The sequence below is a fragment of the Colius striatus genome, unplaced genomic scaffold, assembly GCF_028858725.1.
Source record: "Colius striatus isolate bColStr4 unplaced genomic scaffold, bColStr4.1.hap1 scaffold_84, whole genome shotgun sequence".
NCBI lineage: Eukaryota > Metazoa > Chordata > Aves > Coliiformes > Coliidae > Colius > Colius striatus.
The window spans coordinates 28,131-52,845 of NW_026908540.1; the positions used below are offsets into that span (position 1 = coordinate 28,131).

Below are 24,715 nucleotides of genomic sequence, written 5' to 3' on the forward strand. Positions count from 1 at the left end.
ACATGGAAGGACATTGAGTGTCATCCTTGGAGGTGGTCAAGGTCTTGTGGTGGCTGAAGGACATGGAGGGACATCAAGTGTCAACTTAGGAGGTGGCCAAGGTCTTGTTTTGGTGGCTGAGGGACATGGAGGGACATCAAGTGTCATCCTTGGAGGTGGTCAAGGTCTTGTGGTGGCTGAAGGACATGGAGGGACATCAAGTGTCATCCTTGGAGGTGGTCAAGGTCTTGTGGTGGCTGAAGGACATGGAGGGACATCAAGTGTCAACTTAGGAGATGGCCAAGGTCTTGTTTTGGTGGCTGAGGGACATGAAGGGACATCAAGTGTCAACCTTGGAGGTGGCCAAGACCTTGTGGTGGCTGAGGGACATGAAGGGACATCAGGTGTCAACCTGGGAGGTGCTCAAGGTCTTGTGGTGGCTGAGGGACATGGAGGGACATGGAGGGACATCAAGTGTCAACCTGGGAGGTGGCCAAGGTCTTGTTCTGGTGGCTGAGGGACATGGAGGGACATGGAAGGACATTGAGTGTCATCCTTGGAGGTGGCCAAGGTCTTGTGGTGGCTGAGGGACATGGAGGGACATGGAGTGACATCAAGTGTCAACCTGGGAGGTGGCCAAGGTCTTGTGGTGGTGGCTGAGGGACATGGAGGGACATCAAGTGTCAACTTAGGAGGTGGCCAAGGTCTTGTGGTGGCTGAGGGACATGGAGGGACATCAAGTGTCAACTTAGGAGATGGCACCAACTCCAGTGTCCCCAGTGCCACCACTGACCCCACATTGTCATCTCCTGGTGCCACAACCCCACTGTCCCCAGTGCCACCAGTAACCCCACACTGTCACCTCCCAGTGCCACCAACCCCAGTGTCCCCAGTGCCACCAGTGACCCCACACTGTCACCTCCCAGTGCCACCAACACCAGTGTCCCCAGTGCCACCAGTGACCCCACACTGTCACCTCCCAGTGCCACCAACCCCAGTGTCCCCAGTGCCACCAGTGCCCCCACACTGTCACCTCCTGCTGCCACCAACCCCAGTGTCCCCAGTGCCACCAGCCCCAGTGTCCCCAGTGCCACCAACCCCAGTGTCCCCAGTGCCACCCATCCCAGTGTCCCCAGTGCCACCAACCCCACTGTCCCCAGTGCCACCACTGACCCCACACTGTCACCTCCCAGTGCCACCAACCCCAATGTCCCCAGTGCCACCCATCCCAGTGTCCCCAGTGCCACCAACCCCAGTGTCCCCAGTGCCACCAGTGGCCCCACACTGTCACCTCCCAGTGCCACCAACCCCAGTGTCCCCAGTGCCACCGGTGGCCCCACACTGTCACCTCCCAGTGCCACCAACCCCAGTGTCCCCAGTGCCACCGGTGACCCCACACTGTCACCTCCCAGTGCCATCAACTCCAGTGTCCCCAGTGCCACCAACCCCAGTGTCCCCAGTGCCACCAGTAACCCCACACTGTCACCTCCCAGTGCCACCAGTGTCCCCAGTGCCACCCATCCCAGTGTCCCCAGTGCTACCAGTGACCCCACACTGTCACCTCCCAGTGCCACCAGTGTCCCCAGTGCCACCCATCCCAGTGTCCCCAGTGCCACCAACCCCAGTGTCCCCAGTGCCACCAGTGACCCCACACTGTCACCTCCCAGTGCCACCAACCCCAGTGTCCCCAGTGCCATCAGTGACCCCACACTGTCACCTCCCAGTGCCACCAACCCCAGTGTCCCCAGTGCCACCAGTGACCCCACATTGTCACCTCCTGCTGCCACCAACCCCAATGTCCCCAGTGCCACCAACCCCAGTGTCCCCAGTGCCACCAGTGACCCCACATTGTCACCTCCTGCTGCCACCAACCCCAATGTCCCCAGTGCCACCAGCCCCAATGTCCCCAGTGCCACCAGTGGCCCCACACTGTCACCTCCCAGTGCCACCAACCCCAGTGTCCCCAGTGCCACCAGTGACCCCACACTGTCACCTCCCAGTGCCACCAACCCCAGTGTCCCCAGTGCCATCAGTGACCCCACACTGTCACCTCCCAGTGCCACCAACCCCAGTGTCCCCAGTGCCACCAGTGACCCCACATTGTCACCTCCTGCTGCCACCAACCCCAATGTCCCCAGTGCCACCAGCCCCAATGTCCCCAGTGCCACCAGTGGCCCCACACTGTCACCTCCCAGTGCCACCAACCCCAGTGTCCCCAGTGCCACCAGTGACCCCACACTGTCACCTCCCAGTGCCACCAACTCCAGTGTCCCCAGTGCCACCCATCCCAATGTCCCCAGTGCCACCAACCCCAATGTCCCCAGTGCCACCACTGACCCCACACTGTCACCTCCTGCTGCCACCAACACCAGTGTCCCCAGTGCCACCCATCCCAGTGTCCCCAGTGCCACCAGTGACCCCACACTGTCACCTCCTGCTGCCACCAACCCCAGTGTCCCCAGTGCCACCAACCCCAATGTCCCCAGTGCCACCAGTGACCCCACACTGTCACCTCCCAGTGCCACCAACCCCAATGTCCCCAGTGCCACCAACCCCAGTGTCCCCAGTGCCACCAACCCCAATGTCCCCAGTGCCACCCATCCCAGTGTCCCCAGTGCCACCAGCCCCAGTGTCCCCAGTGCCACCAGTGACCCCACACTGTCACCACCCAGTGCCAGCAATCCCAATGTCCCCAGTGCCACCCATCCCAGTGTCTCCAGTGCCACCAACCCCAGTGTCCCCAGTGCCACCAACCCCAATGTCCCCAGTGCCACCAGTGACCCCACACTGTCACCTCCCAGTGCCACCAACCCCAGTGTCCCCAAGTCCCCCCCTTGACCCCTTTGTCACCCCTCTGGGTGCCACCAACCCCCCTCAACCTCATGCCAAGTGCCACCACAGCCCCCTTGTCCCCCATGATGCCACCACAAGGGACATTCCCCCCTCCCCCCCTCCCCCAAATAACCAAATTCCCCCCTTGTAACACGTTTTTGTATTTTGCTCCTTTTTTGGGGGGTTTCACCCCAAAAATAAAGCTGCTCCTCCCCCACCCCCCTCCCTGCCTGTCCCTGGGGCCACCCCTGGGCTTGGGGACACTTGGGGACACTTGGGGACACCTCAGCACGTGCTGGTGGCTCCTGTTGGGACATGAGGGGCTTGAGGGGTGTCTGAGACCTTTGGGGACCCCCAAAGTCACCCCCAAAGTCACTCCTAAGGTCATTTCAAGGTCACTCCCCAAGGTCACCCCCAAAGTCACCTCCTGGGGCCACCCTTGGGCTTGGGGACACTTGGGGACACTTGGGGACACCTCAGCACGTGCTGGTGGCTCCTGTTGGGACATGAGGGGCTTGAGGGGTGTCTGAGACCTTTGGGGACCCCCAAAGTCACCCCCAAAGTCACTCCTAAGGTCATTTCAAGGTCACCCCCCAAGGTCACCCCCAAAGTCACCTCCTGGGGCCACCCCTGGGCTTGGGGACACTTGGGGACACCTCAGCACGTGCTGGTGGCTCCTGTTGGGACATGAGGGGCTGGGGGGGTGTGTCTGAGACCTTTGGGGACCCCCAAAGTCACCCCCAAGGTCATTTCAAGGTCACCCCCCAATGTCACCCCCCAAGGTCACCCCCAAAGTCACCTCCTGGGGCCACCCCTGGGCTTGGGGACACTTGGGGACACTTGGGGACACCTCAGAACGTGCTGGTGGCTCCTGTTGGGACATGAGGGGCTGGGGGGGGTGTCTGAGACCCTTGGGGACCCCCAAAGTCACCCCCAAGGTCATTTCAAGGTCACCCCCCAACGTCACCCCCCCAAGGTCACCCCCAAAGTCACCTCCTGGGGCCACCCCTGGGCTTGGGGACACTTGGGGACACCTCAGCACGTGCTGGTGGCTCCTGTTGGGACATGAGGGGCTTGAGGGGTGTCTGAAACCTTTGGGGACCCCCAAAGTCACCCCCAAGGTCACCCCCCAAGGTCACCCCCCGAGGTCACCCCCAAAGTCACCTCCTGGGGCCACCCCTGGGCTTGGGGACATTTGGGGACAGTTGGGGACACCTCAGCACGTGCTGGTGGCTCCTGTGGGGTGATGAGGGGCTGGGGGGGTGTCTGAGACCCCCAGTTTGACCCCCCCCCACCCCTAGTTTGACCCTCCCCACTCCCAGTTTCATTCCCCCCACTCCCAGTTTGATCCCCCCCACTCCCAGTTCCATCCCCCCCACTCCCAGTTTGACCCTCCCCACTCCCAGTTTCATCCCCCTCACTCCCAGTTTGACCCCCCCCACTCCCAGTCTGACCCTCCCCACTCCCAGTTTGATCCCCCCCACTCCCAGTTTCACCCCCCCACTCCCAGTTTGACTCTCCCCACTCCCAGTTTCACCCCCCCACTCCCAGTCTAACCCCCCCCACCCCCAATTTGACCCCCCCCACCTCCAGTTTGACCCCCCCACCCCCAATCTGACCCCCTCACTCCCAGTTTGAGCCCCTCACTCCCAGTTTCATCCCTCCCACTCCCAGTTTGACCCCTTCACTCCCAGTTTAACCCCCCCCACCCCCAGTTTAACCCCCCTCCCCACTCCCACCCTGTCACACCCCCCCAACCCCACACAGGAGCTGCTCAGAGGGGCTTTATTGACCTTCCCACAGCAACATGACCCCCACCTTGACATGTCCATGCACAAGTGGGGGGGTCACACACATTAGGGGACCCCCCAACACCCCCTTAAAGACCCCCCCAGACCACACATGGGAGTGGGAGGAAGGGGAGACTCCCTTCCTCCTCCTCCTCCTCACCAGTGGCAGACGTATTCCCTCTGCTGGCTGGTGGGAGGGGGGCTGGGGGTGGGGGTTGGGGGGTCGCTGCTGGTCTCGGGGGGTCCCTCGGTGGCCGTGAACTCGTCCACTCGGAAGATCCATCGCCCCGGGACCCCCACGTTGCTCCGCTGGGCGATGCTGAGCACGGCTGGGCTGCGGGAGCCGGGGATGTTGTAGTAGTGGATGTCGTCCCCGCTGTTAAACCCGGCCTAAGGGGAGGGGATGGGAGGGGTCAGGGGGTGGGAAGGGGTGGGGAGGGGTTGAAGGGGTGGGGTTGGACCTTGGAGAGCTGAATTGTCTTCAAATCTCCTCCCTCCCGCTCCAAAAGCGACTCGTTCCAGCCTGGATCTCCTTAAATCTGCCCCAGATCTGGTTGGTTCCACATCAGGTCTTCTTAATCCCACTTTAAACCCCCTTAAATCTGGCCCAAATGCCCTTAAATCTGCCCTAAATCCCCTAAATCCCATCCAATCCCCTTAAATCTGGCCTAAATCCCCCTAAATCTGCCCTAAATCCCCCTAAATCCATCCCAAGTCATCTTAATCCCACCCCAATCCACTTAAATCTGGCCTAAATCCCCTTAAATCTAGCCTAAATGCCCTTAAATCTGCCCTAAATCCCCTAAATCCCATCCAATCCCCTTAAATCTGGCCTAAACCCCCTTAAATCTTCTCCAGATCTGGTTGGTTCCACATCAGGTCTTCTTAATCCCACCTCAAATCCCCTTAAATCTGGCCTAAATCCCTTTAAATCTGCCCTAAATCCCCTTAATCCCACTCCAAGCCACTTAAATCTGGCCTAAATGCCCTTAAATCTGCCCTAAATCCCCTTAATCCCACCCCAATCCCCTTAAATATGGCCTAAATCCCCCTAAATCTGCCCTAAATCCCCTTAATCCCACCCCAATCCACTTAAATCTGCCCCAAATCCCCTTAATTCCACTCCAAGTCATCTTAATTCCACTCCAACTGCCCCAAAATCCCCTAATCCCAACCCATCCCTTGGTCCTTGTGCCATGGTGGCCCCATGTCCCCATCCCTTGGTTGCCCCACACCCCCATCCCTTGGTGGCCCCATGGTGGCCCTGTGGTCCCCATCCCTTGGTAGCCCCACACCCCCATCCCATGGTGACCCCATGGTGGCCCTGTGGTCCTTGTCCTTTGGTTGACCCACATCCCATCCCTTGGTTGCCCCATGGTCCCCATCCCTTGGTTGCCCCACACCCCCATCCCTTGGTAGCCCCACATCCCCATCCCTTGGTGGCCCCATGGTGGCCCTGTGGTCCCTGTCTCATGGTGGCCCTGTGGTCCTTGTCCCTTGGTAGCCCCACATCCCCATCCCCTGGTGACCCCATGGTGGCCCTGTGGTCCCTGTCCCATGGTGACCCCATGGTCCCCACCCCTTGGTTGCCCCACATCTCCATCCCCTGGTGACCCCATGGTTGCCCCACACCCCCATCCCTTGGTAGCCCCACATCCCCATCCCCTGGTGACCCCATGGTCCCCATCCCCTGGTGACCCCATGGTCCCTGTCCCTTGGTTGCCCCACATCCCCATCCCTTGGTAGCCCCACGGTGGCCCTGTGGTCCCCATCCCCTGGTTGCCCCACATCCTCATCCCCTGGTGACCCCATGGTCCCCATCCCTTGGTTGCCCCACATCCCCATCCCCTGGTGGCCCCATGGTCCCTGTCCCTTGGTAGCCCCACATCCCCATCCCTTGGTTGCCCCACACCCCCATCCCCTGGTGGCCCCATGGTCCCTGTCCCTTGGTAGCCCCACATCCCCATCCCATGGTGACCCCATGGTCCCTGTCCCTTGGTAGCCCCACATCCCCATCCCTTGATGGCCCCATGGTGGCCCTGTAGTCCCTGTCCCATGGTGGCCCCACATCCCCATCCCTTGGTAGCCCCACATCCCCATCCCCTGGTGGCCCCATGGTCCTTGTCCCTTGGTTGCCCCACACCCCCATCCCTTGATAGCCCCCCATCCCCATCCCCATCCCCTGATGACCCCATGGTCCCTGTCCCATGGTGGCCCCCCATCCCCATCCCTTGGTGGCCCCATGGTCCCCATCCCTTGGTAGTCCCACATCTCCATCCCCTGGTGACCCCACATCCCCATCCCCTGGTGGCCCCATGGTCCCCATCCCTTGGTGGCCCCATGGTGACCCTGTGGTCCCTGTCTCATGGTGGCCCCCTTGTCCCCATCCAATGGTAGCCCCACATCCCCATCTCATGGTGACCCCATGGTCCCCATCCCTTGGTTGCCCCACACCCCCATCCCTTGGTGTCCCCACATCCCCATCCCTTGGTAGCCCCACATCCCCATCCCATGGTGACCCCATGGTCCCTGTCCCATGGTTGACCCATATCCCCATCCCCTGGTGGCCCCATGGTGGCCCTGTGGTCCCCATCCCTTGGTGGCCCCACACCCCCATCCCCTGGTGGCCCCATGGTCCCCATCCCTTGGTTGCCCCACATCCCCATCCCCTGGTGGCCCCATGGTCCCTGTCCCTTGGTTGCCCCACACCCCCATCCCCTGGTGGCCCCATGTCCCTATCCCTTGGTTGCCCCACACCCCCATCCCCTGGTGGCCCCATGTCCCTATCCCTTGGTTGCCCCATGGTGGCCCTGTGGTCCTGTGCCTTGGTTGCCCCACACCCTCATCCCTGGGTGGCCCCATGGTGACCCTGTGGTCCCTGTCCCATGGTGGCCCCACGTCCCCATCCCCTGGTGGCCCCATGGTGACCCTGTGGTCCCCATCCCCTGGTGGCCCCACATCCCCATTCCATGGTGGCCCCATTGTCCCCATCCCCTGGTGACCCCATGTCCCCATCCCTTGGTTGCCCCACACCCCTATCCCTTGGTGACCCCATGGTGGCCCCATTGTCCCCATCCCCTGGTGGCCCCATGGTGACCCTGTGGTCCCCATCCCCTGGTGGCCCCATGGTGACCCTGTGGTCCCCATCCCCTGGTGTCCCCACACCCCCATCCCCTGGTGACCCCATGGTCCCTCCCGCAGCGTGGCCCCCCCTCCCCTCCCCGCGTGGCCTCTGTCGCCCCCCGGTGGCCGCGGACCTGCGCGGGGACGCCGCCGGTGCCGGTGTGAGCGTTGGCGCCGTTGGCGATGCCGCTGCTCCACTGCAGCTGCCCGTAGTTGAGCAGCACGAACGAGGCGGCGCCGGCCGTGGCCAACACGGCCTGGAAGGTGTTCACCTGCAGGGGGGGTGACAGCTGGGTCACACTTTCACACCCTCACCTTGTCACCCCATCATCCTGTCACCCCACCACCCTGTCACCCACTCACCTTGTCATCTCATCACTCTGTCACCCTCTCACTCTGTCACCCCATCACCCTGTCACCCCATCACCTTGTCACCCCACCATCCTGTCACCCTACCATCCTGTCACCCCATCACCCTGTCACCCCATCACCTTGTCACCTCATCACCCTGTCACCCCATCACACTGTCACTCCATCACACTGTCACCCCATCACCTTGTCACCCCACCATCCTGTCACCCAACCATCCTGTCACCCACTCACCCTGTCACCCCATCACCTTGTCCCAGTGTCAACCTGTCACCCTCTCACCCTGTCACCCCACCATCCTGTCACCTCATCACCCTGTCAACCCATCATCCTGTCACTCCATCACCCTGTCATCTCATCACCTTGTCACCTCATCACCCTGTCACCTCATCACTCTGTCACCCCATCACCCTGTCACCCCACCATCCTGTCACCCCATCACCCTGTCACCCCACCATGCTGTCACCTCATCACTCTGTCATCTCATCACACTGTCACCCCATCACCCTGTCACCCCATCACCCTGTCACCTCATCACCCTGTCACTTCATCACACTGTCACCCCATCACCCTGTCACCTCATCACCCTGTCACTTCATCACACTGTCACCCCATCACCCTGTCACCCCATCACCTTGTCACCCCACCATCCTGTCACCCCACCATCCTGTCACCCACTCACCTTGTCACCTCATCACCCTGTCCCAGTGTCAACCTGTCACCCTCTCATCCTGTCACCCCACCATCCTGTCACCCCACCATCCTGTCACCTCATCACCCTGTCAACCCATCATCCTGTCACTCCATCACCCTGTCATCTCATCACCTTGTCACCTCATCACCCTGTCACCTCCTCATCCTGTCACCCCACCATCCTGTCACCCACACACCCTGTCATCTCATCACCCTGTCACCCCATCACACTGTCCCAGTGTCAACCTGTCACCCCACCATCCTGTCACCCACTCACCCTGTCACCCCATCACCCTGTCACCCCACCATGCTGTCACCTCATCACTCTGTCATCTCATCACACTGTCACCCCATCACCCTGTCACCTCATCACCCTGTCACTCCATCACCTGTCACCCCATCACCCTGTCACTTCATCACACTGTCACCCCATCACCCTGTCACCCCATCACCTTGTCACCCCACCATCCTGTCACCCCATCATGCTGTCACCCTCTCACCTTGTCACCCCATCACCCTGTCCCAGTGTCAACCTGTCACCCTCTCACCCTGTCACCTCATCACACTGTCACCCCATCACCCTGTCACCCCATCACCTTGTCCCAGTGTCAACCTGTCACCCTCTCATCCTGTCACCCCACCATCCTGTCACCTCATCACCCTGTCAGCCCATCATCCTGTCACTCCATCACCCTGTCATCTCATCACCTTGTCACCTCATCACCCTGTCACCTCCTCATCCTGTCACCCCACTATCCTGTCACCCACACACCCTGTCATCTCATCACCCTGTCGCCCCATCACACTGTCCCAGTGTCAACCTGTCACCCCACCATCCTGTCACCCCATCACCCTGTCACCCCACCATGCTGTCACCTCATCACTCTGTCATCTCATCACCCTGTCACCCCATCACCCTGTCACCCCATCACCCTGTCACCCATTACATCCTGTCACCTCATCACCCTGTCACCCCATCACCCTGTCACCCCATCACCTTGTCACCCCACCATCCTGTCACCCACTCACCCTGTCACCTCCTCACCCTGTCACCCCACCATCCTGTCACCTCATCATCCTGTCACCCACTCACCCTGTCACCTCATCACCCTGTCCCAGTGTCAACCTGTCACCCCATCACCCTGTCATCTCATCACCTTGTCACCTCATCACTCTGTCACCCCACCATCCTGTCACCTCATCACCCTGTCACCCCATCACCCTGTCCCAGTGTCAACCTGTCACCCTCTCACTCTGTCACCCCACCGTCCTGTCACCCCATCACCCTGTCACCCCATCACCCTGTCAGACACCCCATCACCCTGTCCCAGTGTCAACCTGTCACCCTCTCACTCTGTCACCCCACCATCCTGTCACCCCATCACCCTGTCACCCCCTCACCCTCTGTCACCCTGTCCCTGCATCACCCTGTCACCCCCTCACCCTGTCACCCCCTCACCCTGTCCCTGTGTCATCCTGTCACCCCCTCTGTCACCCCACCACCCTGTCCCACTGCCACCCTACCACCCCACCCCACCCCCAAACCCCCCCAACACCCTTCCCCAACCCCTCACCTTGTCAGAGGCCGACCCAAAGTAGGGCACCCGGTGCCACGTGGCCACCAAGGCCCAGCTGGGGCTCGGTGTCACCTCACCAGGCGCCAGGGCGGGTGCCAGGTCCTTGGCCAAGCGAGCCAGGAGCTGGGGGTGGCGGCTCTGGCGGTAGAAGACGTCTCCCCCCAGCCTGGTGTTGACATCAGCCCAAAAAGGGGCCACGAAGGGCCGGGGGCCGGGCAGGGGGAAGGGCTGGGGGGTGTACTCACGGACGGGGGTCCCGAACGACAACAGACCGTTGTTGTTGACCTGGAGGGGAGGGGTGGGGTGGTGGGGGGTGGTGGTGGACAGGTTGTGGTGATGGTAAGTTGTAACCATGGGGACATCAAGCCATGGGGACATCAAGCCATGGTGATGCTCAAGCCATGGCGACATCAAGCCATGGTGACATCAAACCATGGAGACCCCAAACCATGGAGACATCAAACTATGGTGATGCTCAACCCATGGTGACATTAAACCATGATGATGCTCAACCCATGGTGACATCAAACCATGGTGATGCTCAAGCCATGGGGACATCAAACCATGATGATGCTCAAGCCATGGTGACATCAAACCATGGTGACATCAAACCATGGTGATGCTCAAATCAAGGTGACATCAAACCATGGTGATGCTCAACCCATGGTGACATTAAACCATGATGATGCTCAACCCATGGTGACATCAAACCATGGTGATGCTCAAGCCATGGTGACATCAACCCATGGTGACATCAAACCATGGTGACATCAACCCATGGTGATGCTCAACCCATGGAGACATCAAACCATGGTGACATCAACCCATGATGATGCTCAAGCCATGGGGACATCAAACCATGGTGATGTCCAACCCATGGTGACATCAAACCATGGTGATGTTCAAGCCATGGAGACATCAGCCCATGATGATGCTCAAAACATGGACACATCAAACCATGGTGACATCAACCCATGGTGATGCTCAACCCATGGAGACATCAAACCATGGTGACATCAACCCATGATGATGCTCAAGCCATGGGGACATCAAACCATGGTGATGTCCAACCCATGGTGATGCTCAAGCCATGGTGACCTCAAGCCATGGAGACATCAAGCCAAGGTGACATCAAACCATGGTGATGCTCAAGCCATGGAGACATCAAACCATGGTGATGTTCAAGCCATGGAGACGTCAAGCCATGGTGACATCAACCCATGGTGATGCTCAAGCCATGGTGACATTAAACCATAGTGATGCTCAACCCATGGTGACATCAAACCATGATGATGCTCAAACCATGGAGACCTGAAATCATGGTGATGCTCAAGCCATGGCGACATCAAGCCATGGTGACATCAAACCATGGAGACCCCAAACCATGGAGACATCAAACTATGGTGATGCTCAACCCATGGTGACATCAAACCATGGTGATGCTCAACCCATGGTGATGCTCAATCATGGTGACATCAAACCATGGGGACATCAAACCATGGTGATGTTCAAGCCATGGTGACATCAAGCCATGGGGACATCAAACCATGGTGACATCAAACCATGGTGACATCAAACCATGGGGACATCAACCCATGGGGACATCAAACCATGGTGATGTCCAACCCATGGTGATGCTCAAGCCATGGTGACCTCAAGCCATGGAGACATCAAGCCAAGGTGACATCAAACCATGATGATGCTCAAGCCATGGAGACAGCAAACCATGGTGAACTCAAGCCATGATGATGCTCAATCATGGTGACATCAAACCATGGTGATGTCCAACCCATGGTGATGCTCAAGCCATGGTGACCTCAAGCCATGGTGATGCTCAGTCATGGTGACATCAAACCATGGTGACATCAAGCCATGGAGGCATCAAACCATGGTGATGTCCAACCCATGGTGATGCCCAGCCATGGTGACATCAACCCATGGTGATGCTCAATCATGGAGACATCAAACCATGGTGATGTTCAAGCCATGGTGACACTAAACCATGGTGATGCCCAACCCATGGTGATGCTCAAGCCATGGAGACATCAACCCATGGTGACATCAAACCATGGTGACATCAACCCATGGTGACATCAAACCATGGTGACATCAAACCATGGTGACATCAAGCCATGGAGACATCAACCCATGGTGACCACCCAACTGGGATGACTCCAACCATGGTGACCCCCAACCCATGGTGACCCAACTGGGATGACCCCCAACCCATGGTGTCCCCCCAACCTTTCTGACCCCAACCATGGTTCCCCCCAACCCTGGTGACCCCCAACCCATGGTGTCCCCAACCCCTGGTGACCCCCAACCATGGTTCCCCTCAACCCTGGTGACCCCCAACCATGGTGTCCCCCCAACCCATGGTGTCCCCAACCCCTGGTGACCCCCAACCATGGTTCCCCTCAGCCCTGGTGACCTCCAACCCATGGTGTCCCCCACCCCTGGTGACCCCCAACCATGGTTCCCCTCAACCCATGGTGTCCCCAACCCCTGGTGACCCCCAACCACGGTTCCCCCCAACCCATGGTGTCCCCAACCCCTGGTGACCCCCAACCATGGTTCCCCTCAGCCCTGGTGACCCCCAACCCATGGTGTCCCCCCAACCCTGTTGACCTCCAACCATGGTGACCCCAACCCATGGTGTCCCCCCAACCCATGGTGTCCCCAACCCCTGGTGACCCCCAACCATGGTTCCCCCCAACCCTGGTGACCCCCAACCCATGGTTCCCCCCAACCCTGCTGACCTCCAACCCTGGTGACCCCCAACCCATGGTGTCCCCCCAACCCTGCTGACCTCCAACCCTGGTGACCCCCAACCCTGGTGACCCCCAACCCAGGTGACCCCCAACCCATGGTGTCCCCCCAACCCATGGTGTCCCCAACCCATGGTGTCCCCAACCCCTGGTGACCCCCAACAATGGTTCCCCCCAACCCACGGTGACCCCCACCCCACTGTGACCCCCCTCACCCCACTGTGACCCTGCCTCTGCCCCCCAGCACCCCAAAACTCCCCCCCAGCACCCCCAGGACTCACGTAGACACTCTGGTGGCTTCTGCTGTAGAAGGAGAAGTTCACCCAGAGCCGGATCTCGGGGCTGGTCCCGTCGTCCTCGTGGGGGGTGGCGGCGTCTCCCACCCCCGGCCCGTAGGGGTAGAGCAGCTCAGCTGGGTGGGGGGCACCCATCAGGGACCCAGACCCACAACTTGGGGGGCTGGGACCCCCTCGTGGTGCCCCAGAAGGGTCTGTGGCACTGGAGGAGCTTCCAGGGTGGGGCTGGGACCTCCCAGTATGGAACTGGGACCTTTTGGAGTCATCTGGGACCTCCCAGTATGGATCTGAGACCTCCCAGTATGGAACTGGGACCTTCTGGTGTCATCTGGGACCTCCCAGTATGGAACTGGGACCTCCCAGTATGGAACTGGGACTTTCTGGTGAGGAACTGGGACCTCCCAGTATGGATCTGGGACCTCCCAGTATGGAACTGGGACCTTCTGGTGTCATCTGGGACCTCCCAGTATGGATCTGGGACCTCCCAGTATGGAACTGGGACCTTCTGGAGTCATCTGGGACCTCCCAGTATGGCTCTGGGACCCCCAAATCCCGTCCCCCCCCTTACCTGGGGGTCCCGTCGGTGCCCCCCGAGTGCCCAGAGGCCCCCAGAGCCCGGCGAGGCCGAGGAGGAAGAGGAGGAGGAGCAGGGGAGCCTTCAGCTGCCGGGGCCTGGGGGAGGGAGGGGGCACTGCTGGGGGCCCCCCACAGCCCCCCACAGCCCCCCACAGCCCCCCATGTGCCCCACAGCCCCCTACAGCCCCCCACAGCCCCCCACAGCCCCCCATGTGCCCCACAGCCCCCCACAGCCCCCCACAGCCCCCCACAGCCCCCCATGTGCCCCACAGCCCCCCATGTGCCCCCACATCTCCCCACAACCCCCACAGACCCCCATGTGCCCCACAGCTCCCCAGAGCCCCCCAGAGCCCCCCATGTGCCCCACAGCCCCCCATGTCCCCCCACATCTCCCCACAACCCCCACAGACCCCCATGTGCCCCACAGCCCCCCAAAGCCCCCCACAGATCCCCACAGCCCTCCAAAGCTCCCCACAGCCCCCCATGTCCCCCCAGAGCCCCCCACAGGCCCCATGTGCCCCACAGCCCCCCACATCTCCCCACAGCCCCCCATGTCCCCCCACATCTCCCCACAACCCCCACAGACCCCCATGTGCCCCACAGCCCCCCACAGCCCCCCACATCTCCCCACAGCCCCCCATGTGCCCCACAGCCCCCCATGTGCCCCACAGCCCCCCACAGCCCCCCACAGCCCCCCACAGATCCCCACAGCCCCCCAAAGCTCCCCACAGCCCCCCATGTCCCCCCAGAGCCCCCCACAGCCCCATGTGCCCCAGAGCCCCCCATGTGCCCCACATCTCCCCACAGCCCCCCATGTGCCCCAGAGCGCCCCATGTGCCCCACAGCCCCCCACATCTCCCCACAGCCCCCCATGTGCCCCACAGACCCCCACAGCCCCCCCATGTGCCCCCCAGAGCCCCCCATGTGCCCCACAGCCCCCCATGTGCCCCACAGCCCCCCACAGCCCCCCACATCTCCCCACAGCCCCTCACATCTCCCCACAGCTCCCCACAGCCCCCCATGTGCCCCACAGATCCCCACAGCCCCCCAAAGCTCCCCACAGCCCCCCATGTTCCCCCAGAGCCCCCCACAGCCCCCCATGTGCCCCACAGCCCCCCACAGCTCCCCACAGCCCCCCATGTCCCCCCACATCTCCCCACAACCCCCACAGACCCCCATGTGCCCCACAGCCCCCCACAGCCCCCCACAGATCCCCACAGCCCCCCAAAGCTCCCCACAGCCCCCCATGTCCCCCCAGAGCCCCCCACAGCCCCCCATGTGCCCCAGAGCCCCCCATAGCCCCCCATGTGCCCCACAGATCCCCACAGCCCCCCATGTGCCCCAGAGCCCCCCATGTGCCCCACATCTCCCCACAGCCCCCCACATCTCCCCACAGCCCCCCAACACCCCCCCATAGCCCCCCATGTCCCCCCACGTCCCCCCACATCTCCCCACAGCCCTCCACAGCCCCCCACGTCCCCCCACAGCCCCCCAAGACACCCCCACACCCCCCCACAACCCCCCACAGCCCCTCATGTCCCCCCACATCTCTCCACGGCCCCCCATGTCCCCAACACCTCCCCACAGCCCCCCAACACCCCCAAATGTCCCTCCACAGCCCCCCAAGACACCCCCACACCCCATCAGAGCCCCCCAGCTCCCCCCACATCTCCCCACATCTCCCCACAGCCCCCACGTCCCCCCACAGCCCCCCACATCTCCCCACAGCTCCAACACCCCCAAATCTACCCCCACAGCCCCCCACGTCCCCCCAGAGCCCCCCACAGCTCCAATACCCCCAAATATTCCCCCACAGCCCCCCAAGACACCCCAACACCCCCCACATCTCCCCACAGCCCCCCACAGCCCCCCACACCCCCCCACGTCCCCCCATATCTCCCCACATCACCCCACAGCCCCCCATGTCCCCACACAGCCCCCCACATCTCCCCACAGCCCCCCACAGCCCCCCACGTCCCCCCACAGCCCCCCAAGACACCCCAACACCCCCCACAGCCCCCCACATCTCCCCACAGCCCCCCACAGCCCCCCAAGACACCCCAACACCTCCCACAGCCCCCCACAGCCCCTCATGTCCCCCCACATTTCCCCACAGCTCCCCACAGCCCCCCACAGCCCCCCATGTCCACCCACATCTCCCCACAGCCCCCCAACACCCCCCCATCGCCCCCCATGTCCCCCCACATCCCCCCACATCTCCCCACAGCCTCCCATGTCCCCCCACATCTCCCCACATCTCCCCCCAGCCCCCCACAGTCCCCCATGTCCCCCCACAGCCCCCCACAGCTCCAACACCCCCAAATGTCCCCCCAAAGCCCCCCAAGACACCCCAACACCCCCCACAGCCCCCCACATCCCCCCACATCTCCCCGCAGCCCCCCATGTCCCCCCAAGACACCCCAACACCCCCCCAGAGCCCCCCACAGCCCCCCACATCTCCCCACAGCCCCCCACAGCTCCAACACCCCCAAATGTCCCCCCACAGCCCCCCAAGACACCCCAACACCCCCCTCACACCTCCCCACAGCCCCCCACATCTCCCCACACCTCCAACACCCCCAAATGTCCCCCCACATCCCCCACACCTCCCCGCAGCCCCCCATGTCCCCCCAAGACACCCCAACACCCACCCACAGCCCCCCACAGCCCCCCACACCTCCCCACAGCCCCCCACATCTCCCCACAGCTCCAACACCCCCAAATGTCCCCCCACAGCCCCCCAAGACACCCCAACACCCCCCCACAGCCCCCCACATCTCCCCACATCTCCCCACAGCCCCTCAACACCCCCCCATAGCCCCCCACGTCCCCCCACATCTCCCCACAGCCTCCCATGTCCCCCCACAGCCCCCCACAGCCCCCCACGTCCCCCCACAGCCCCCCAAGACACCCCAACACCCCCCCACTGCCCCCCACATCTCCCCACATCTCCCCACATCTCCCCACAGCCCCCTACAGCCCCCCACGTCCCCCCAGAGCCCCCCACAGCTCCAACACCCCCAAATATCCCCCCACAGCCCCCCATGTCCCCCCACATCCCCCCACATCTCCCCACAGCCCCCCATGTCTCCCCACATCTCCCCACAGCCCCCCAACACCCCCCCATAGCCCCCCATGTCCCCCCACATCCCCCCACATCTCCCCACAGCCTCCCATGTCCCCCCACAGCCCCCCACAGCCCCCCACAGCTCCCCACAGCCCCCCACGTCCCCCCACAGCCCCCCAAGACACCCTAACACCCCCCACAGCCCCCCATGTCCCCCCACATCTCCCCACAGCTTCAACACCCCCAAATGTCCCCCCACAGCCCCCCAAGACACCCCAACACCCCCCCACATCTCCCCACAGCCCCCCATGTCCCCCCACATCTCCCCACATCTCCCCACAGCCCCCCACAGCCCCCCACAGCTCCAACACCCCCAAATGTCCCCCCACAGCCCCCCAAGACACTCCCACACCCCCCCACAACCCCCCACAGCCCCCCACATCTCCCCACATCTCCAACACCCCCAAATGTCCCCCCACAGCCCCCCAAGACACCCCAACACCCCCCCACACCTCCCCACAGCCCCCCATGTCCCCCCACGTCTCCCCACATCTCCCCACAGCCCCCCACAGCCCCCCATGTCCCCTCACAGCCCCCCACAGCTCCAACACCCCCAAATGTCCCCCCACATCCCCCCAAGACACCCCAACACCCCCCCACAACCCCCCACAGCCCCCCACATCTCCCCACAGCCCCCCATGTCCCCCCACATCCCCCACACCTCCCCGCAGCCCCCCATGTCCCCCCAAGACACCCCAACACCCACCCACAGCCCCCCACAGCCCCCCAACACCCCCACAGCCCCCCATAGTCCCCCAACACCCCCAAATGTCCCCCCACAGCCCCCCAAGACACCCCAACACCCCCCCACATCTCCCCACAGCCCCCCATGTCCCCCCACATCTCCCCACATCTCCCCACAGCCCCCCACAGCCCCCCATGTCCCCTCACAGCCCCCCACAGCTCCAACACCCCCAAATGTCCCCCCACAGCCCCCCAAGACACCCCAACACCCCCCACAGCCCCCCACATCCCCCCACACCTCACCACAGCCCCCCACATCTCCCCACAGCTCCAACACCCCCAAATGTCCCCCCACAGCCCCCCAAGACACCCCAACACCCCCCCACACCTCCCCACAGCCCCCCACATCTCCCCACACCTCCAACACCCCCAAATGTCCCCCCACATCCCCCACACCTCCCCGCAGCCCCCCATGTCCCCCCAAGACACCCCAACACCCCCCCAGAGCCCCCCACAGCCCCCCACCTCTCCTCACAGCCCCCCAACACGCCCCACATCTCCCCACAGCCCCCCAACACCCCCAAATGTCCCTCCCCAGCCCCTCAGATCTTCCCACAGCCCCCCACAGCTCCAACACCCCCAAATGTCCCCCCATAGCCCCCCAAGACACCCCCAGAGCCCCCCAGAGCCCCCCACCTCGCTCCCATGGTGCCGGTCGCTCCCGTGGGGTGTCCCCGGGGCCGTTTTATCCCCGGGAGGGGAATTGGGGGGGGTGTGGGGGGAGGGGGGGTCACGACACCCCCGGAGGCGACACCTCCCAGAGCCTCGGGCGCTTCCTGCTCTGCCCTCCAGGCAACTGGGTTGGACTGGGATGAACTGGGAGGGACCAGGAACGGGGTAGGGGGGGGATGGGGGGAGTGGGGAGGGGGATGGGAATGTTGGGAGGGGGCGTTGGGAGAGGACTGGGGGGGACTGGGAGGACTGGGGGGGAGTTGGGGGGGATACTGGGGGGGACTGGGACAAACTGGGAGTGACTGGGAGGACTGGGGGGGCGTTGGGGGGATACTGGGGGAACTGGGACAAACTGGGAGTGACTGGGAGGACTGGGGGGGCGTTGGAGGGGGATACTGGGGGGACTGGGACAAACTGGGAGTGACTGGGAGGACTGGGGGGGCGTTGGAGGGGGATACTGGGGGGTACTGGGATGAACTGGGAGGGACCAGGAACGGGGTGGGGGCGGTGGGGGGAGTGGGGAGGGGGATGGGAATGTTGGGAGGGGGCGTTGGGAGGGGACTGGGGGGGACTGGGAGGACTGGGGGGGCGTTGGGGGGGATACTGGGGGGGACTGGGACAAACTGGGAGTGACTGGGAGGACTGGGGGGGCGTTGAGGGGGGATACTGGGGAGACTGGGATGAACTGGGATGGACTGGGGGGTGACTGGGAGGACTGGGGGGGCGTTGGAGGGGGGATACTGGGGGGGACTGGGATGAACTGGGATGGACTAGGGGGTGACTGGGAGGACTGGGGGGTGTTGAGGGGCGATACTGGGGGGGACTGGGATGAACTGGGAGGGACTAGGAACGGGGTGGGGGGGGGTGGAGGGAGTGGGGAGGGGGATGGGAATGTTGGGAGGGGGCGTTGGGAGGGGACTGGGAGTGACTGGGAGGAATGGGGGGGCGTTGGGGGGGATACTGGGGGGGACTGGGGCAGACTGGGAGTGACTGGGAGGACTGGGGGGGCGTTGGGGGGGATACTGGGGGGACTGGGACAAACTGGGAGTGACTGGGAGGACTGGGGGGGCGTTGAGGGGGGATACTGGGGGGACTGGGATGAACTGCGATGGACTGGGGGGTGACTGGGAGGACTGGGGGTGTTGGGGGGGATACTGGGGGGGACTGAGACAAACTGGGGGGGGACTGGGAGTGACTGGGAGTGAGTGGGGGCTTTGGGGGGGATACTGGGGGTAACTGGGATGAACTGGAGGCTGACTGGGAGTGACTGGGGGGTGTTGGGGGGGGATACTGGGGGATAACTGGGATAAACTGGGGGCTGACTGGGAGTGACTGGGAGTGAGTGGGGGCGTTGTGGGAGGATACTGGGGGGGACTGGGATGAACTGGGATGGACTGGGGGGTGTTGAGGGGGATACTGGGGGGGACTGAGACAAACTGGGGGGGGACTGGGAGTGACTGGGAGTGAGTGGGGGCTTTGGGGGGGGATACTGGGGGGACTGGGACAAACTGGGAGTCACTGGGAGTGACTGGTGGCGTTAGGGGGGGATACTGGGGGGGACTGGGATGAAGGGGACCCCCCCCCAGGGCATTTGGGGTACCCAAGATCCCCCCCAAATCCCCCCCCCCAGGGGCAATTGGGGTCCCTGAGACCCCCCCCAGGGTACCCAAGCCCCCCCCCCAAGACCCCCCCAGGGGCATTTGGGGTCCCTGAGACCCCCCCCAGGGTACCCAAGACCCCCCCCCAAATCCCCCCCAGGGCATTTGGGGTACCCAAGATCCCCCCCAAGACCCCCCCAGGGGCAATTGGGGTCCCTGAGACCCCCCCCAGAGTACCCAAGACCCCCCCCAAATCCCCCCCAGGGCATTTGGGGTACCCAAGATCCCCCCCAAGACCCCCCCCAGGGCATTTGGGGTCCCTGAGACCCCCCCCAGGGTACCCAAGACCCCCCCCCAAGACCCCCCCAGGGCATTTGGGGTACCCAAGACCCCCCCCCAACCCCCCCCTCAGGGCATTTGGGGTACCCAAGACCCCCCCCAGGGTACCCGAGACCCCCCCCAAGACCCCCCCAGGGCATTTGGGGTACCCAAGACCCCCCCCCAACCCCCCCCACGGGCAGTTGGGGTCCCTGAGACCCCTTCCAGGGTACCCAAGATCCCCCCCAAGACCCCCCGAGGGGCAATTGGGGTCCCTGAGACCCCCCCCAGAGTACCCAAGACCCCCCCCAAATCCCCCCCAGGGCATTTGGGGTACCCAAGATCCCCCCCAATCCCCCCCCAGGGGCAATTGGGGTCCCTGAGACCCCCCCCCAGGGTACCCAAGACCCCCCCCAAGACCCCCCCAGGGCATTTGGGGTACCCAAGACCCCCCCCAACCCCCCCCTCAGGGCATTTGGGGTACCCAAGACCCCCCCCCAGGGTACCCAAGACCCCCCCCAAGACCCCCCCAGGGGCAATTGGGGTCCCTGAGACCCCCCCCAGGGTACCCAAGACCCCCCCCAAGACCCCCCCAGGGCATTTGGGGTACCCAAGATCCCCCCCAACCCCCCCCCAGGGGCAAGTGGGGTCCCTGAGACCCCCCCAAGCCCCCCCAGGACCCTCAGGGGCATCAGAAACCCCCCCAAACCATCCAGGACCCCCCAAAACAATCCCCCCACTCCGTTTCCCTTTTTTCCCCCTAAATCAGGGAGTTTATTGCAAACACAAGGGGGGGATTTTGGGGTGAAACCCCTCAGTTTTGGGGTGTGGGGGGGTGGGAAACAGCTCCTCAGGCTCCAGGGAGGGTTTGGCCTCGGGGTCTCGTCTCCTCCTCATCCTCACTGGGTGAAAAACAGCACAAAAAGGGGTGAGGGGGGGCTGGTTTCCCTCTTTTTGGGCCCTTTCCCCTTAATTTTGGGCCCATTTCCTCTCTTTTTGGGCCCCTTCATCCCATTGTGGGCCCTTTCCCCTCCATTTTGGGCCCATTTCCTCTCTTTTTGGACTCCTTCATCCCTATTTTAGGCCCCTTCATCCCATTTTGGGCCTTTTTACCCTATTTTGGGCCTTTTCGTTGCCTTTTTGGGCCTTTTCCCCTTCATTTTGGGCCAATTTCCTCTCTTTTTGGGCTCCTTCACCCTATTTTAGGCCCCTTCATCCTATTTTGGGCCTTTTTACCCTGTTTTGGGCCCTTTCATTGCCTTTTTGGGCCCTTTCTCCTTCAATTTGGGCCCTTTCATCCCATTTTGGGCTCTTTTACTTCATTTTTGGCCCATTTCCTCTCTTTTTGGGCTCCTTCACCGTATTCTGGGCCTCTTCATCCTATTTTGGGCCTTTTTACCCTGTTTTGGGCCTTTTCATTGCCTTTTCGTGCCCTTTCCCCTTCATTTTGGGCCCATTTCCTCTCTTTTTGGGCCCTTTCCCCTTCATTTTAGGCCCTTTCATCCCATTTTGGGCTCTTTTACTTCATTTTGGGCCCATTTCCTCTCTTTTTGGGCTCCTTCATCCCTATTTTGGGCCTTTTTACCCTATTTTGGGCCTTTTCACCCTATTTTGGGCCTTTTCATTGCCTTTTTAGGCCTTTTTACCCTATTTTGGGCATTTTCATTGCCTTTTTATGCCCTTTCCCCTTCAGTTTGGGCCCCTTTATCCCATTTTGGGCCCATTTCCTCTCTTTTTGGGCCCCTTCATCCCATTTTAGGCCCCTTCATCCTATTTTGGGCCTTTTAACCCTGTTTTGGGCCTTTTCATTGCCTTTTTGGGCCCTTTCCCCTTCAGTTTGGGCTCCTTCATCCCATTTTGGGCCCATTTCCTCTCTTTTTGGGCTCCTTCACCCTATTTTAGGCCCCTTCATCCTATTTTGGGCCTTTTTACCCTCTTTTGGGCCCTTTCATTGCCTTTTTAGGCCCTTTCCCCTTCATTTTGGGCCCATTTCCTCTCTTTTTGGGCCCCTTCATCCTGTTTTGGGCCCTTTTACCCTGTTTTGGGCCCTTTCATTGCCTTTTTGGGCCCTTTCCCCTTCATTTTGGGCCCTTTCCCCTTCATTTTGGGCCCAATTCCTCTCTTTTTGAGCCCCTTCCCCTTCATTTGGGGCCCCTTCATCCCATTTTGGTCTCTTTTACTCCTTCTTGGGCCTTTTCATCATCGTTTTAGGCTCTTTCCACTCTTTTTGGGGCACTTCCCACATCATTTTGATCCCTTTCACACTATTTTGTGTCCCTTCACCCCATTTTGATCCCCTTTCTCCTCCTTTCAGGCCCTTTTGGTTCCTTGCAGGTGATTTTGGGCCTGATTTGAGGGGAAAAAAGGATGATTTTGGTTAATCCAAAGGATTCAGGTGGATGAAGACCTCGGGATGCTTTTGGGATGAAGATGGTTCTTGTGTGGGGGGTTCCTTTGTATTAAAACAGTCCTAAAAAAGGGCATTTTGGTGAACGTGGAGGGATGGGCAGAGATATGTTGATGAAGGACACCACACAAGGTGGCTTGGTGTGGAACTGGTGGGGGAAAAAAGGGGGGTTTTGGTTAATCTGAAGGCTGGGCTGATGGAGGAAGGTCTTTTGGTGATGGTGGGGTGGAGATGACGCTCTCCTGGGATGAAAAGGGTGAGAAAAGAAGCCAAATGTGGTTAAAAATGAAGATGGAAGCAAGGGAGAGGTGGTTCCTCATGGTTGTGGCCTATGGAAACACAACCAGGGCTGAGCTGGGAAGTGCAAGGAGGATAAATCCCACCCAAAACCACCCCAAAAACCAACACCTCACGTTGTCACCTCCTGGGGACACTCACATGGGTGAAGTCAGGGGCTCTCCAGGCCTTGGCCAGGGCCGCCATGTCTCCCACCAGCTTGCCATCGGGCCCTTGGAGGTCGTTGGCCGTGTTCCCGTCGTAGTTGCCACACATCCCACAGAGCTGCTGCCTCAGCTCTTGGGCCACTGTCACTGTCACCTCCCCAAGGGGGCTGAGGCCGAGCTGCAGGTGGGGTTTTTGGGTGATCCAGATGGTTCCTCGGGTCTCTGTGATGGTCAAAGTGTCAGAGACCTGGACGGGGAGAGGAGCTGGGACCCCATTGACCTGGGAAAGACACCAAGATGGAGATGAGGCTCCACTTTTCACTCAGAAACCCACCAGAACACCACTTTTTCCCCTCAAACTCCACCAAACTCCACTTTTCCCCTCAAAACTCCAGCAAACCCCAAGTTTTCCCTCCAAAACCCACCAAAACAAGACATTTCTCCTCAAAACTCCACCAAACCCCATTTTTCCCCTCAGAACTCCACCCAACCACCACTTTTCTCCTCAAAACTCCACCAAACCCCACCTTTTCCCTCCAAAACCCACCAAACCAATACATTTCCCCACAGAAATCCATCAAAACCCCACTTTTTCCCTCAAACTCTACCAAACCCCCACTTTTCCCTCCAAAATCCACCAAAATAACACAATTCCCCTCAGAACTCCACCTAAACCCCACTTTTTCCCCTCAAACTCCACCAAATTCCCACTTTTCCCTCCAAAACCCACCAAAACAACACTTTTCCCCTCAGAACTCCACCTAAACCCCACTTTTCCCCTCAAACTCCACCAAATTCCCACCTTTCCCCTCAAAACTCCACCAAAACCTCACTTTTCACTCAGAACTCCACCTAAACCCCACTTTTTCCCCTCAAACTCCACAAAACCCCACCTTTTCCCTCCAAAACCCACCAAACCAACACATTTCCCCTCAGAACTCCACCAAAAACCCATTTTTCCCCTCAAAACTCCACCAAACCCCACTTTTCCCCTCAGAACTCCACTTTTTCCTCCCAATCTCCACCAAACCCCCACTTTTCCCCTCAAACCTCCACAAAACCCCACCTTTTCTCTCCAAAACCCACCAAAACAACACAAATCCCCTCAGAACTCCACCTAAAACCCACTTTTTCCCCTCAAACTCCACCAAATTCTCACTTTTCCCCTCAAACTCCACCAAAACCCCACTTTTCCCTCCAAAACCTACCAAAACAACACATTTCCCCTCAGAACTCCACCTAAAACCCACTTTTTCCCCTCAAACTCCACCAAATCCCCACCTTTCCCCTCAAAACTCCACCAAAACCCCACTTTTCACTCAGAACTCCACCAAAACCCCACCTTTTCCCTCCAAAACCCACCAAACCAACACATTTCCCCTCAGAACTCCACCAAAACCCCA

General features: G+C 61.2%; 3 protein-coding genes across 3 annotated transcripts in view; 1 reads left to right on the forward strand and 2 right to left on the reverse strand.

The window, feature by feature from the left end:
• The first annotated feature begins 125 nt into the window (after positions 1 to 125).
• Positions 126 to 2,817, forward strand: LOC133629577 (mucin-2-like). The gene is made up of 4 exons (XM_062020221.1): positions 126 to 232; positions 849 to 1,634; positions 1,704 to 2,324; positions 2,652 to 2,817. Exons 1-4 carry the CDS (start codon positions 126 to 128, stop codon positions 2,815 to 2,817), a joined length of 1,680 nt encoding a protein of 559 aa, XP_061876205.1.
• Positions 2,818 to 4,598: 1,781 nt separating this feature from the next.
• On the reverse strand, positions 4,599 to 18,582 carry LOC133629578 (sushi, nidogen and EGF-like domain-containing protein 1). The gene is made up of 6 exons (XM_062020222.1): positions 18,511 to 18,582; positions 13,996 to 14,099; positions 13,413 to 13,543; positions 10,361 to 10,648; positions 7,859 to 7,996; positions 4,599 to 4,991 (listed from the first exon to the last, which is right to left on the reverse strand). Exons 1-6 carry the CDS (start codon positions 18,519 to 18,521, stop codon positions 4,758 to 4,760), a joined length of 906 nt encoding a protein of 301 aa, XP_061876206.1. The 5' UTR covers positions 18,522 to 18,582; the 3' UTR covers positions 4,599 to 4,757.
• A 2,624-nt stretch (positions 18,583 to 21,206) lies between these two features.
• FCGBP (Fc gamma binding protein) overlaps positions 21,207 to 24,715 on the reverse strand; it is a 59,336-nt gene continuing 55,827 nt past the window's right edge. Inside the window, exons 20-21 of the mRNA XM_062020223.1 lie at positions 23,308 to 23,592; positions 21,207 to 21,364 (exon numbers count right to left, since the gene is read on the reverse strand). Of these exons, the coding sequence (XP_061876207.1) occupies positions 21,362 to 21,364; positions 23,308 to 23,592 (288 nt within the window). The 3' untranslated portion in view covers positions 21,207 to 21,361. The remainder of the gene's footprint in view (positions 21,365 to 23,307; positions 23,593 to 24,715) is intronic.

Coding starts and splice junctions, on each gene's coding strand:
- LOC133629577 (XM_062020221.1), top strand. CDS start 126: ATGGAGGGACATCAAGTGTCATCCTTGGAGGTGGTCAAGGTCTTGTGG. Junction 1,635..1,703: donor GCCACCAGTGACCCCACACT/GTCACCTCCCAG, acceptor GTCACCTCCCAG/TGCCACCAACCCCAGTGTCC. Junction 2,325..2,651: donor GCCACCACTGACCCCACACT/GTCACCTCCTGC, acceptor GTCACCACCCAG/TGCCAGCAATCCCAATGTCC.
- LOC133629578 (XM_062020222.1), bottom strand. Junction 13,544..13,995: donor GGCACCGACGGGACCCCCAG/GTAAGGGGGGGG, acceptor CCCCCCACCCAG/CTGAGCTGCTCTACCCCTAC. Junction 7,997..10,360: donor TTGGGTCGGCCTCTGACAAG/GTGAGGGGTTGG, acceptor CCCCCCCTGCAG/GTGAACACCTTCCAGGCCGT.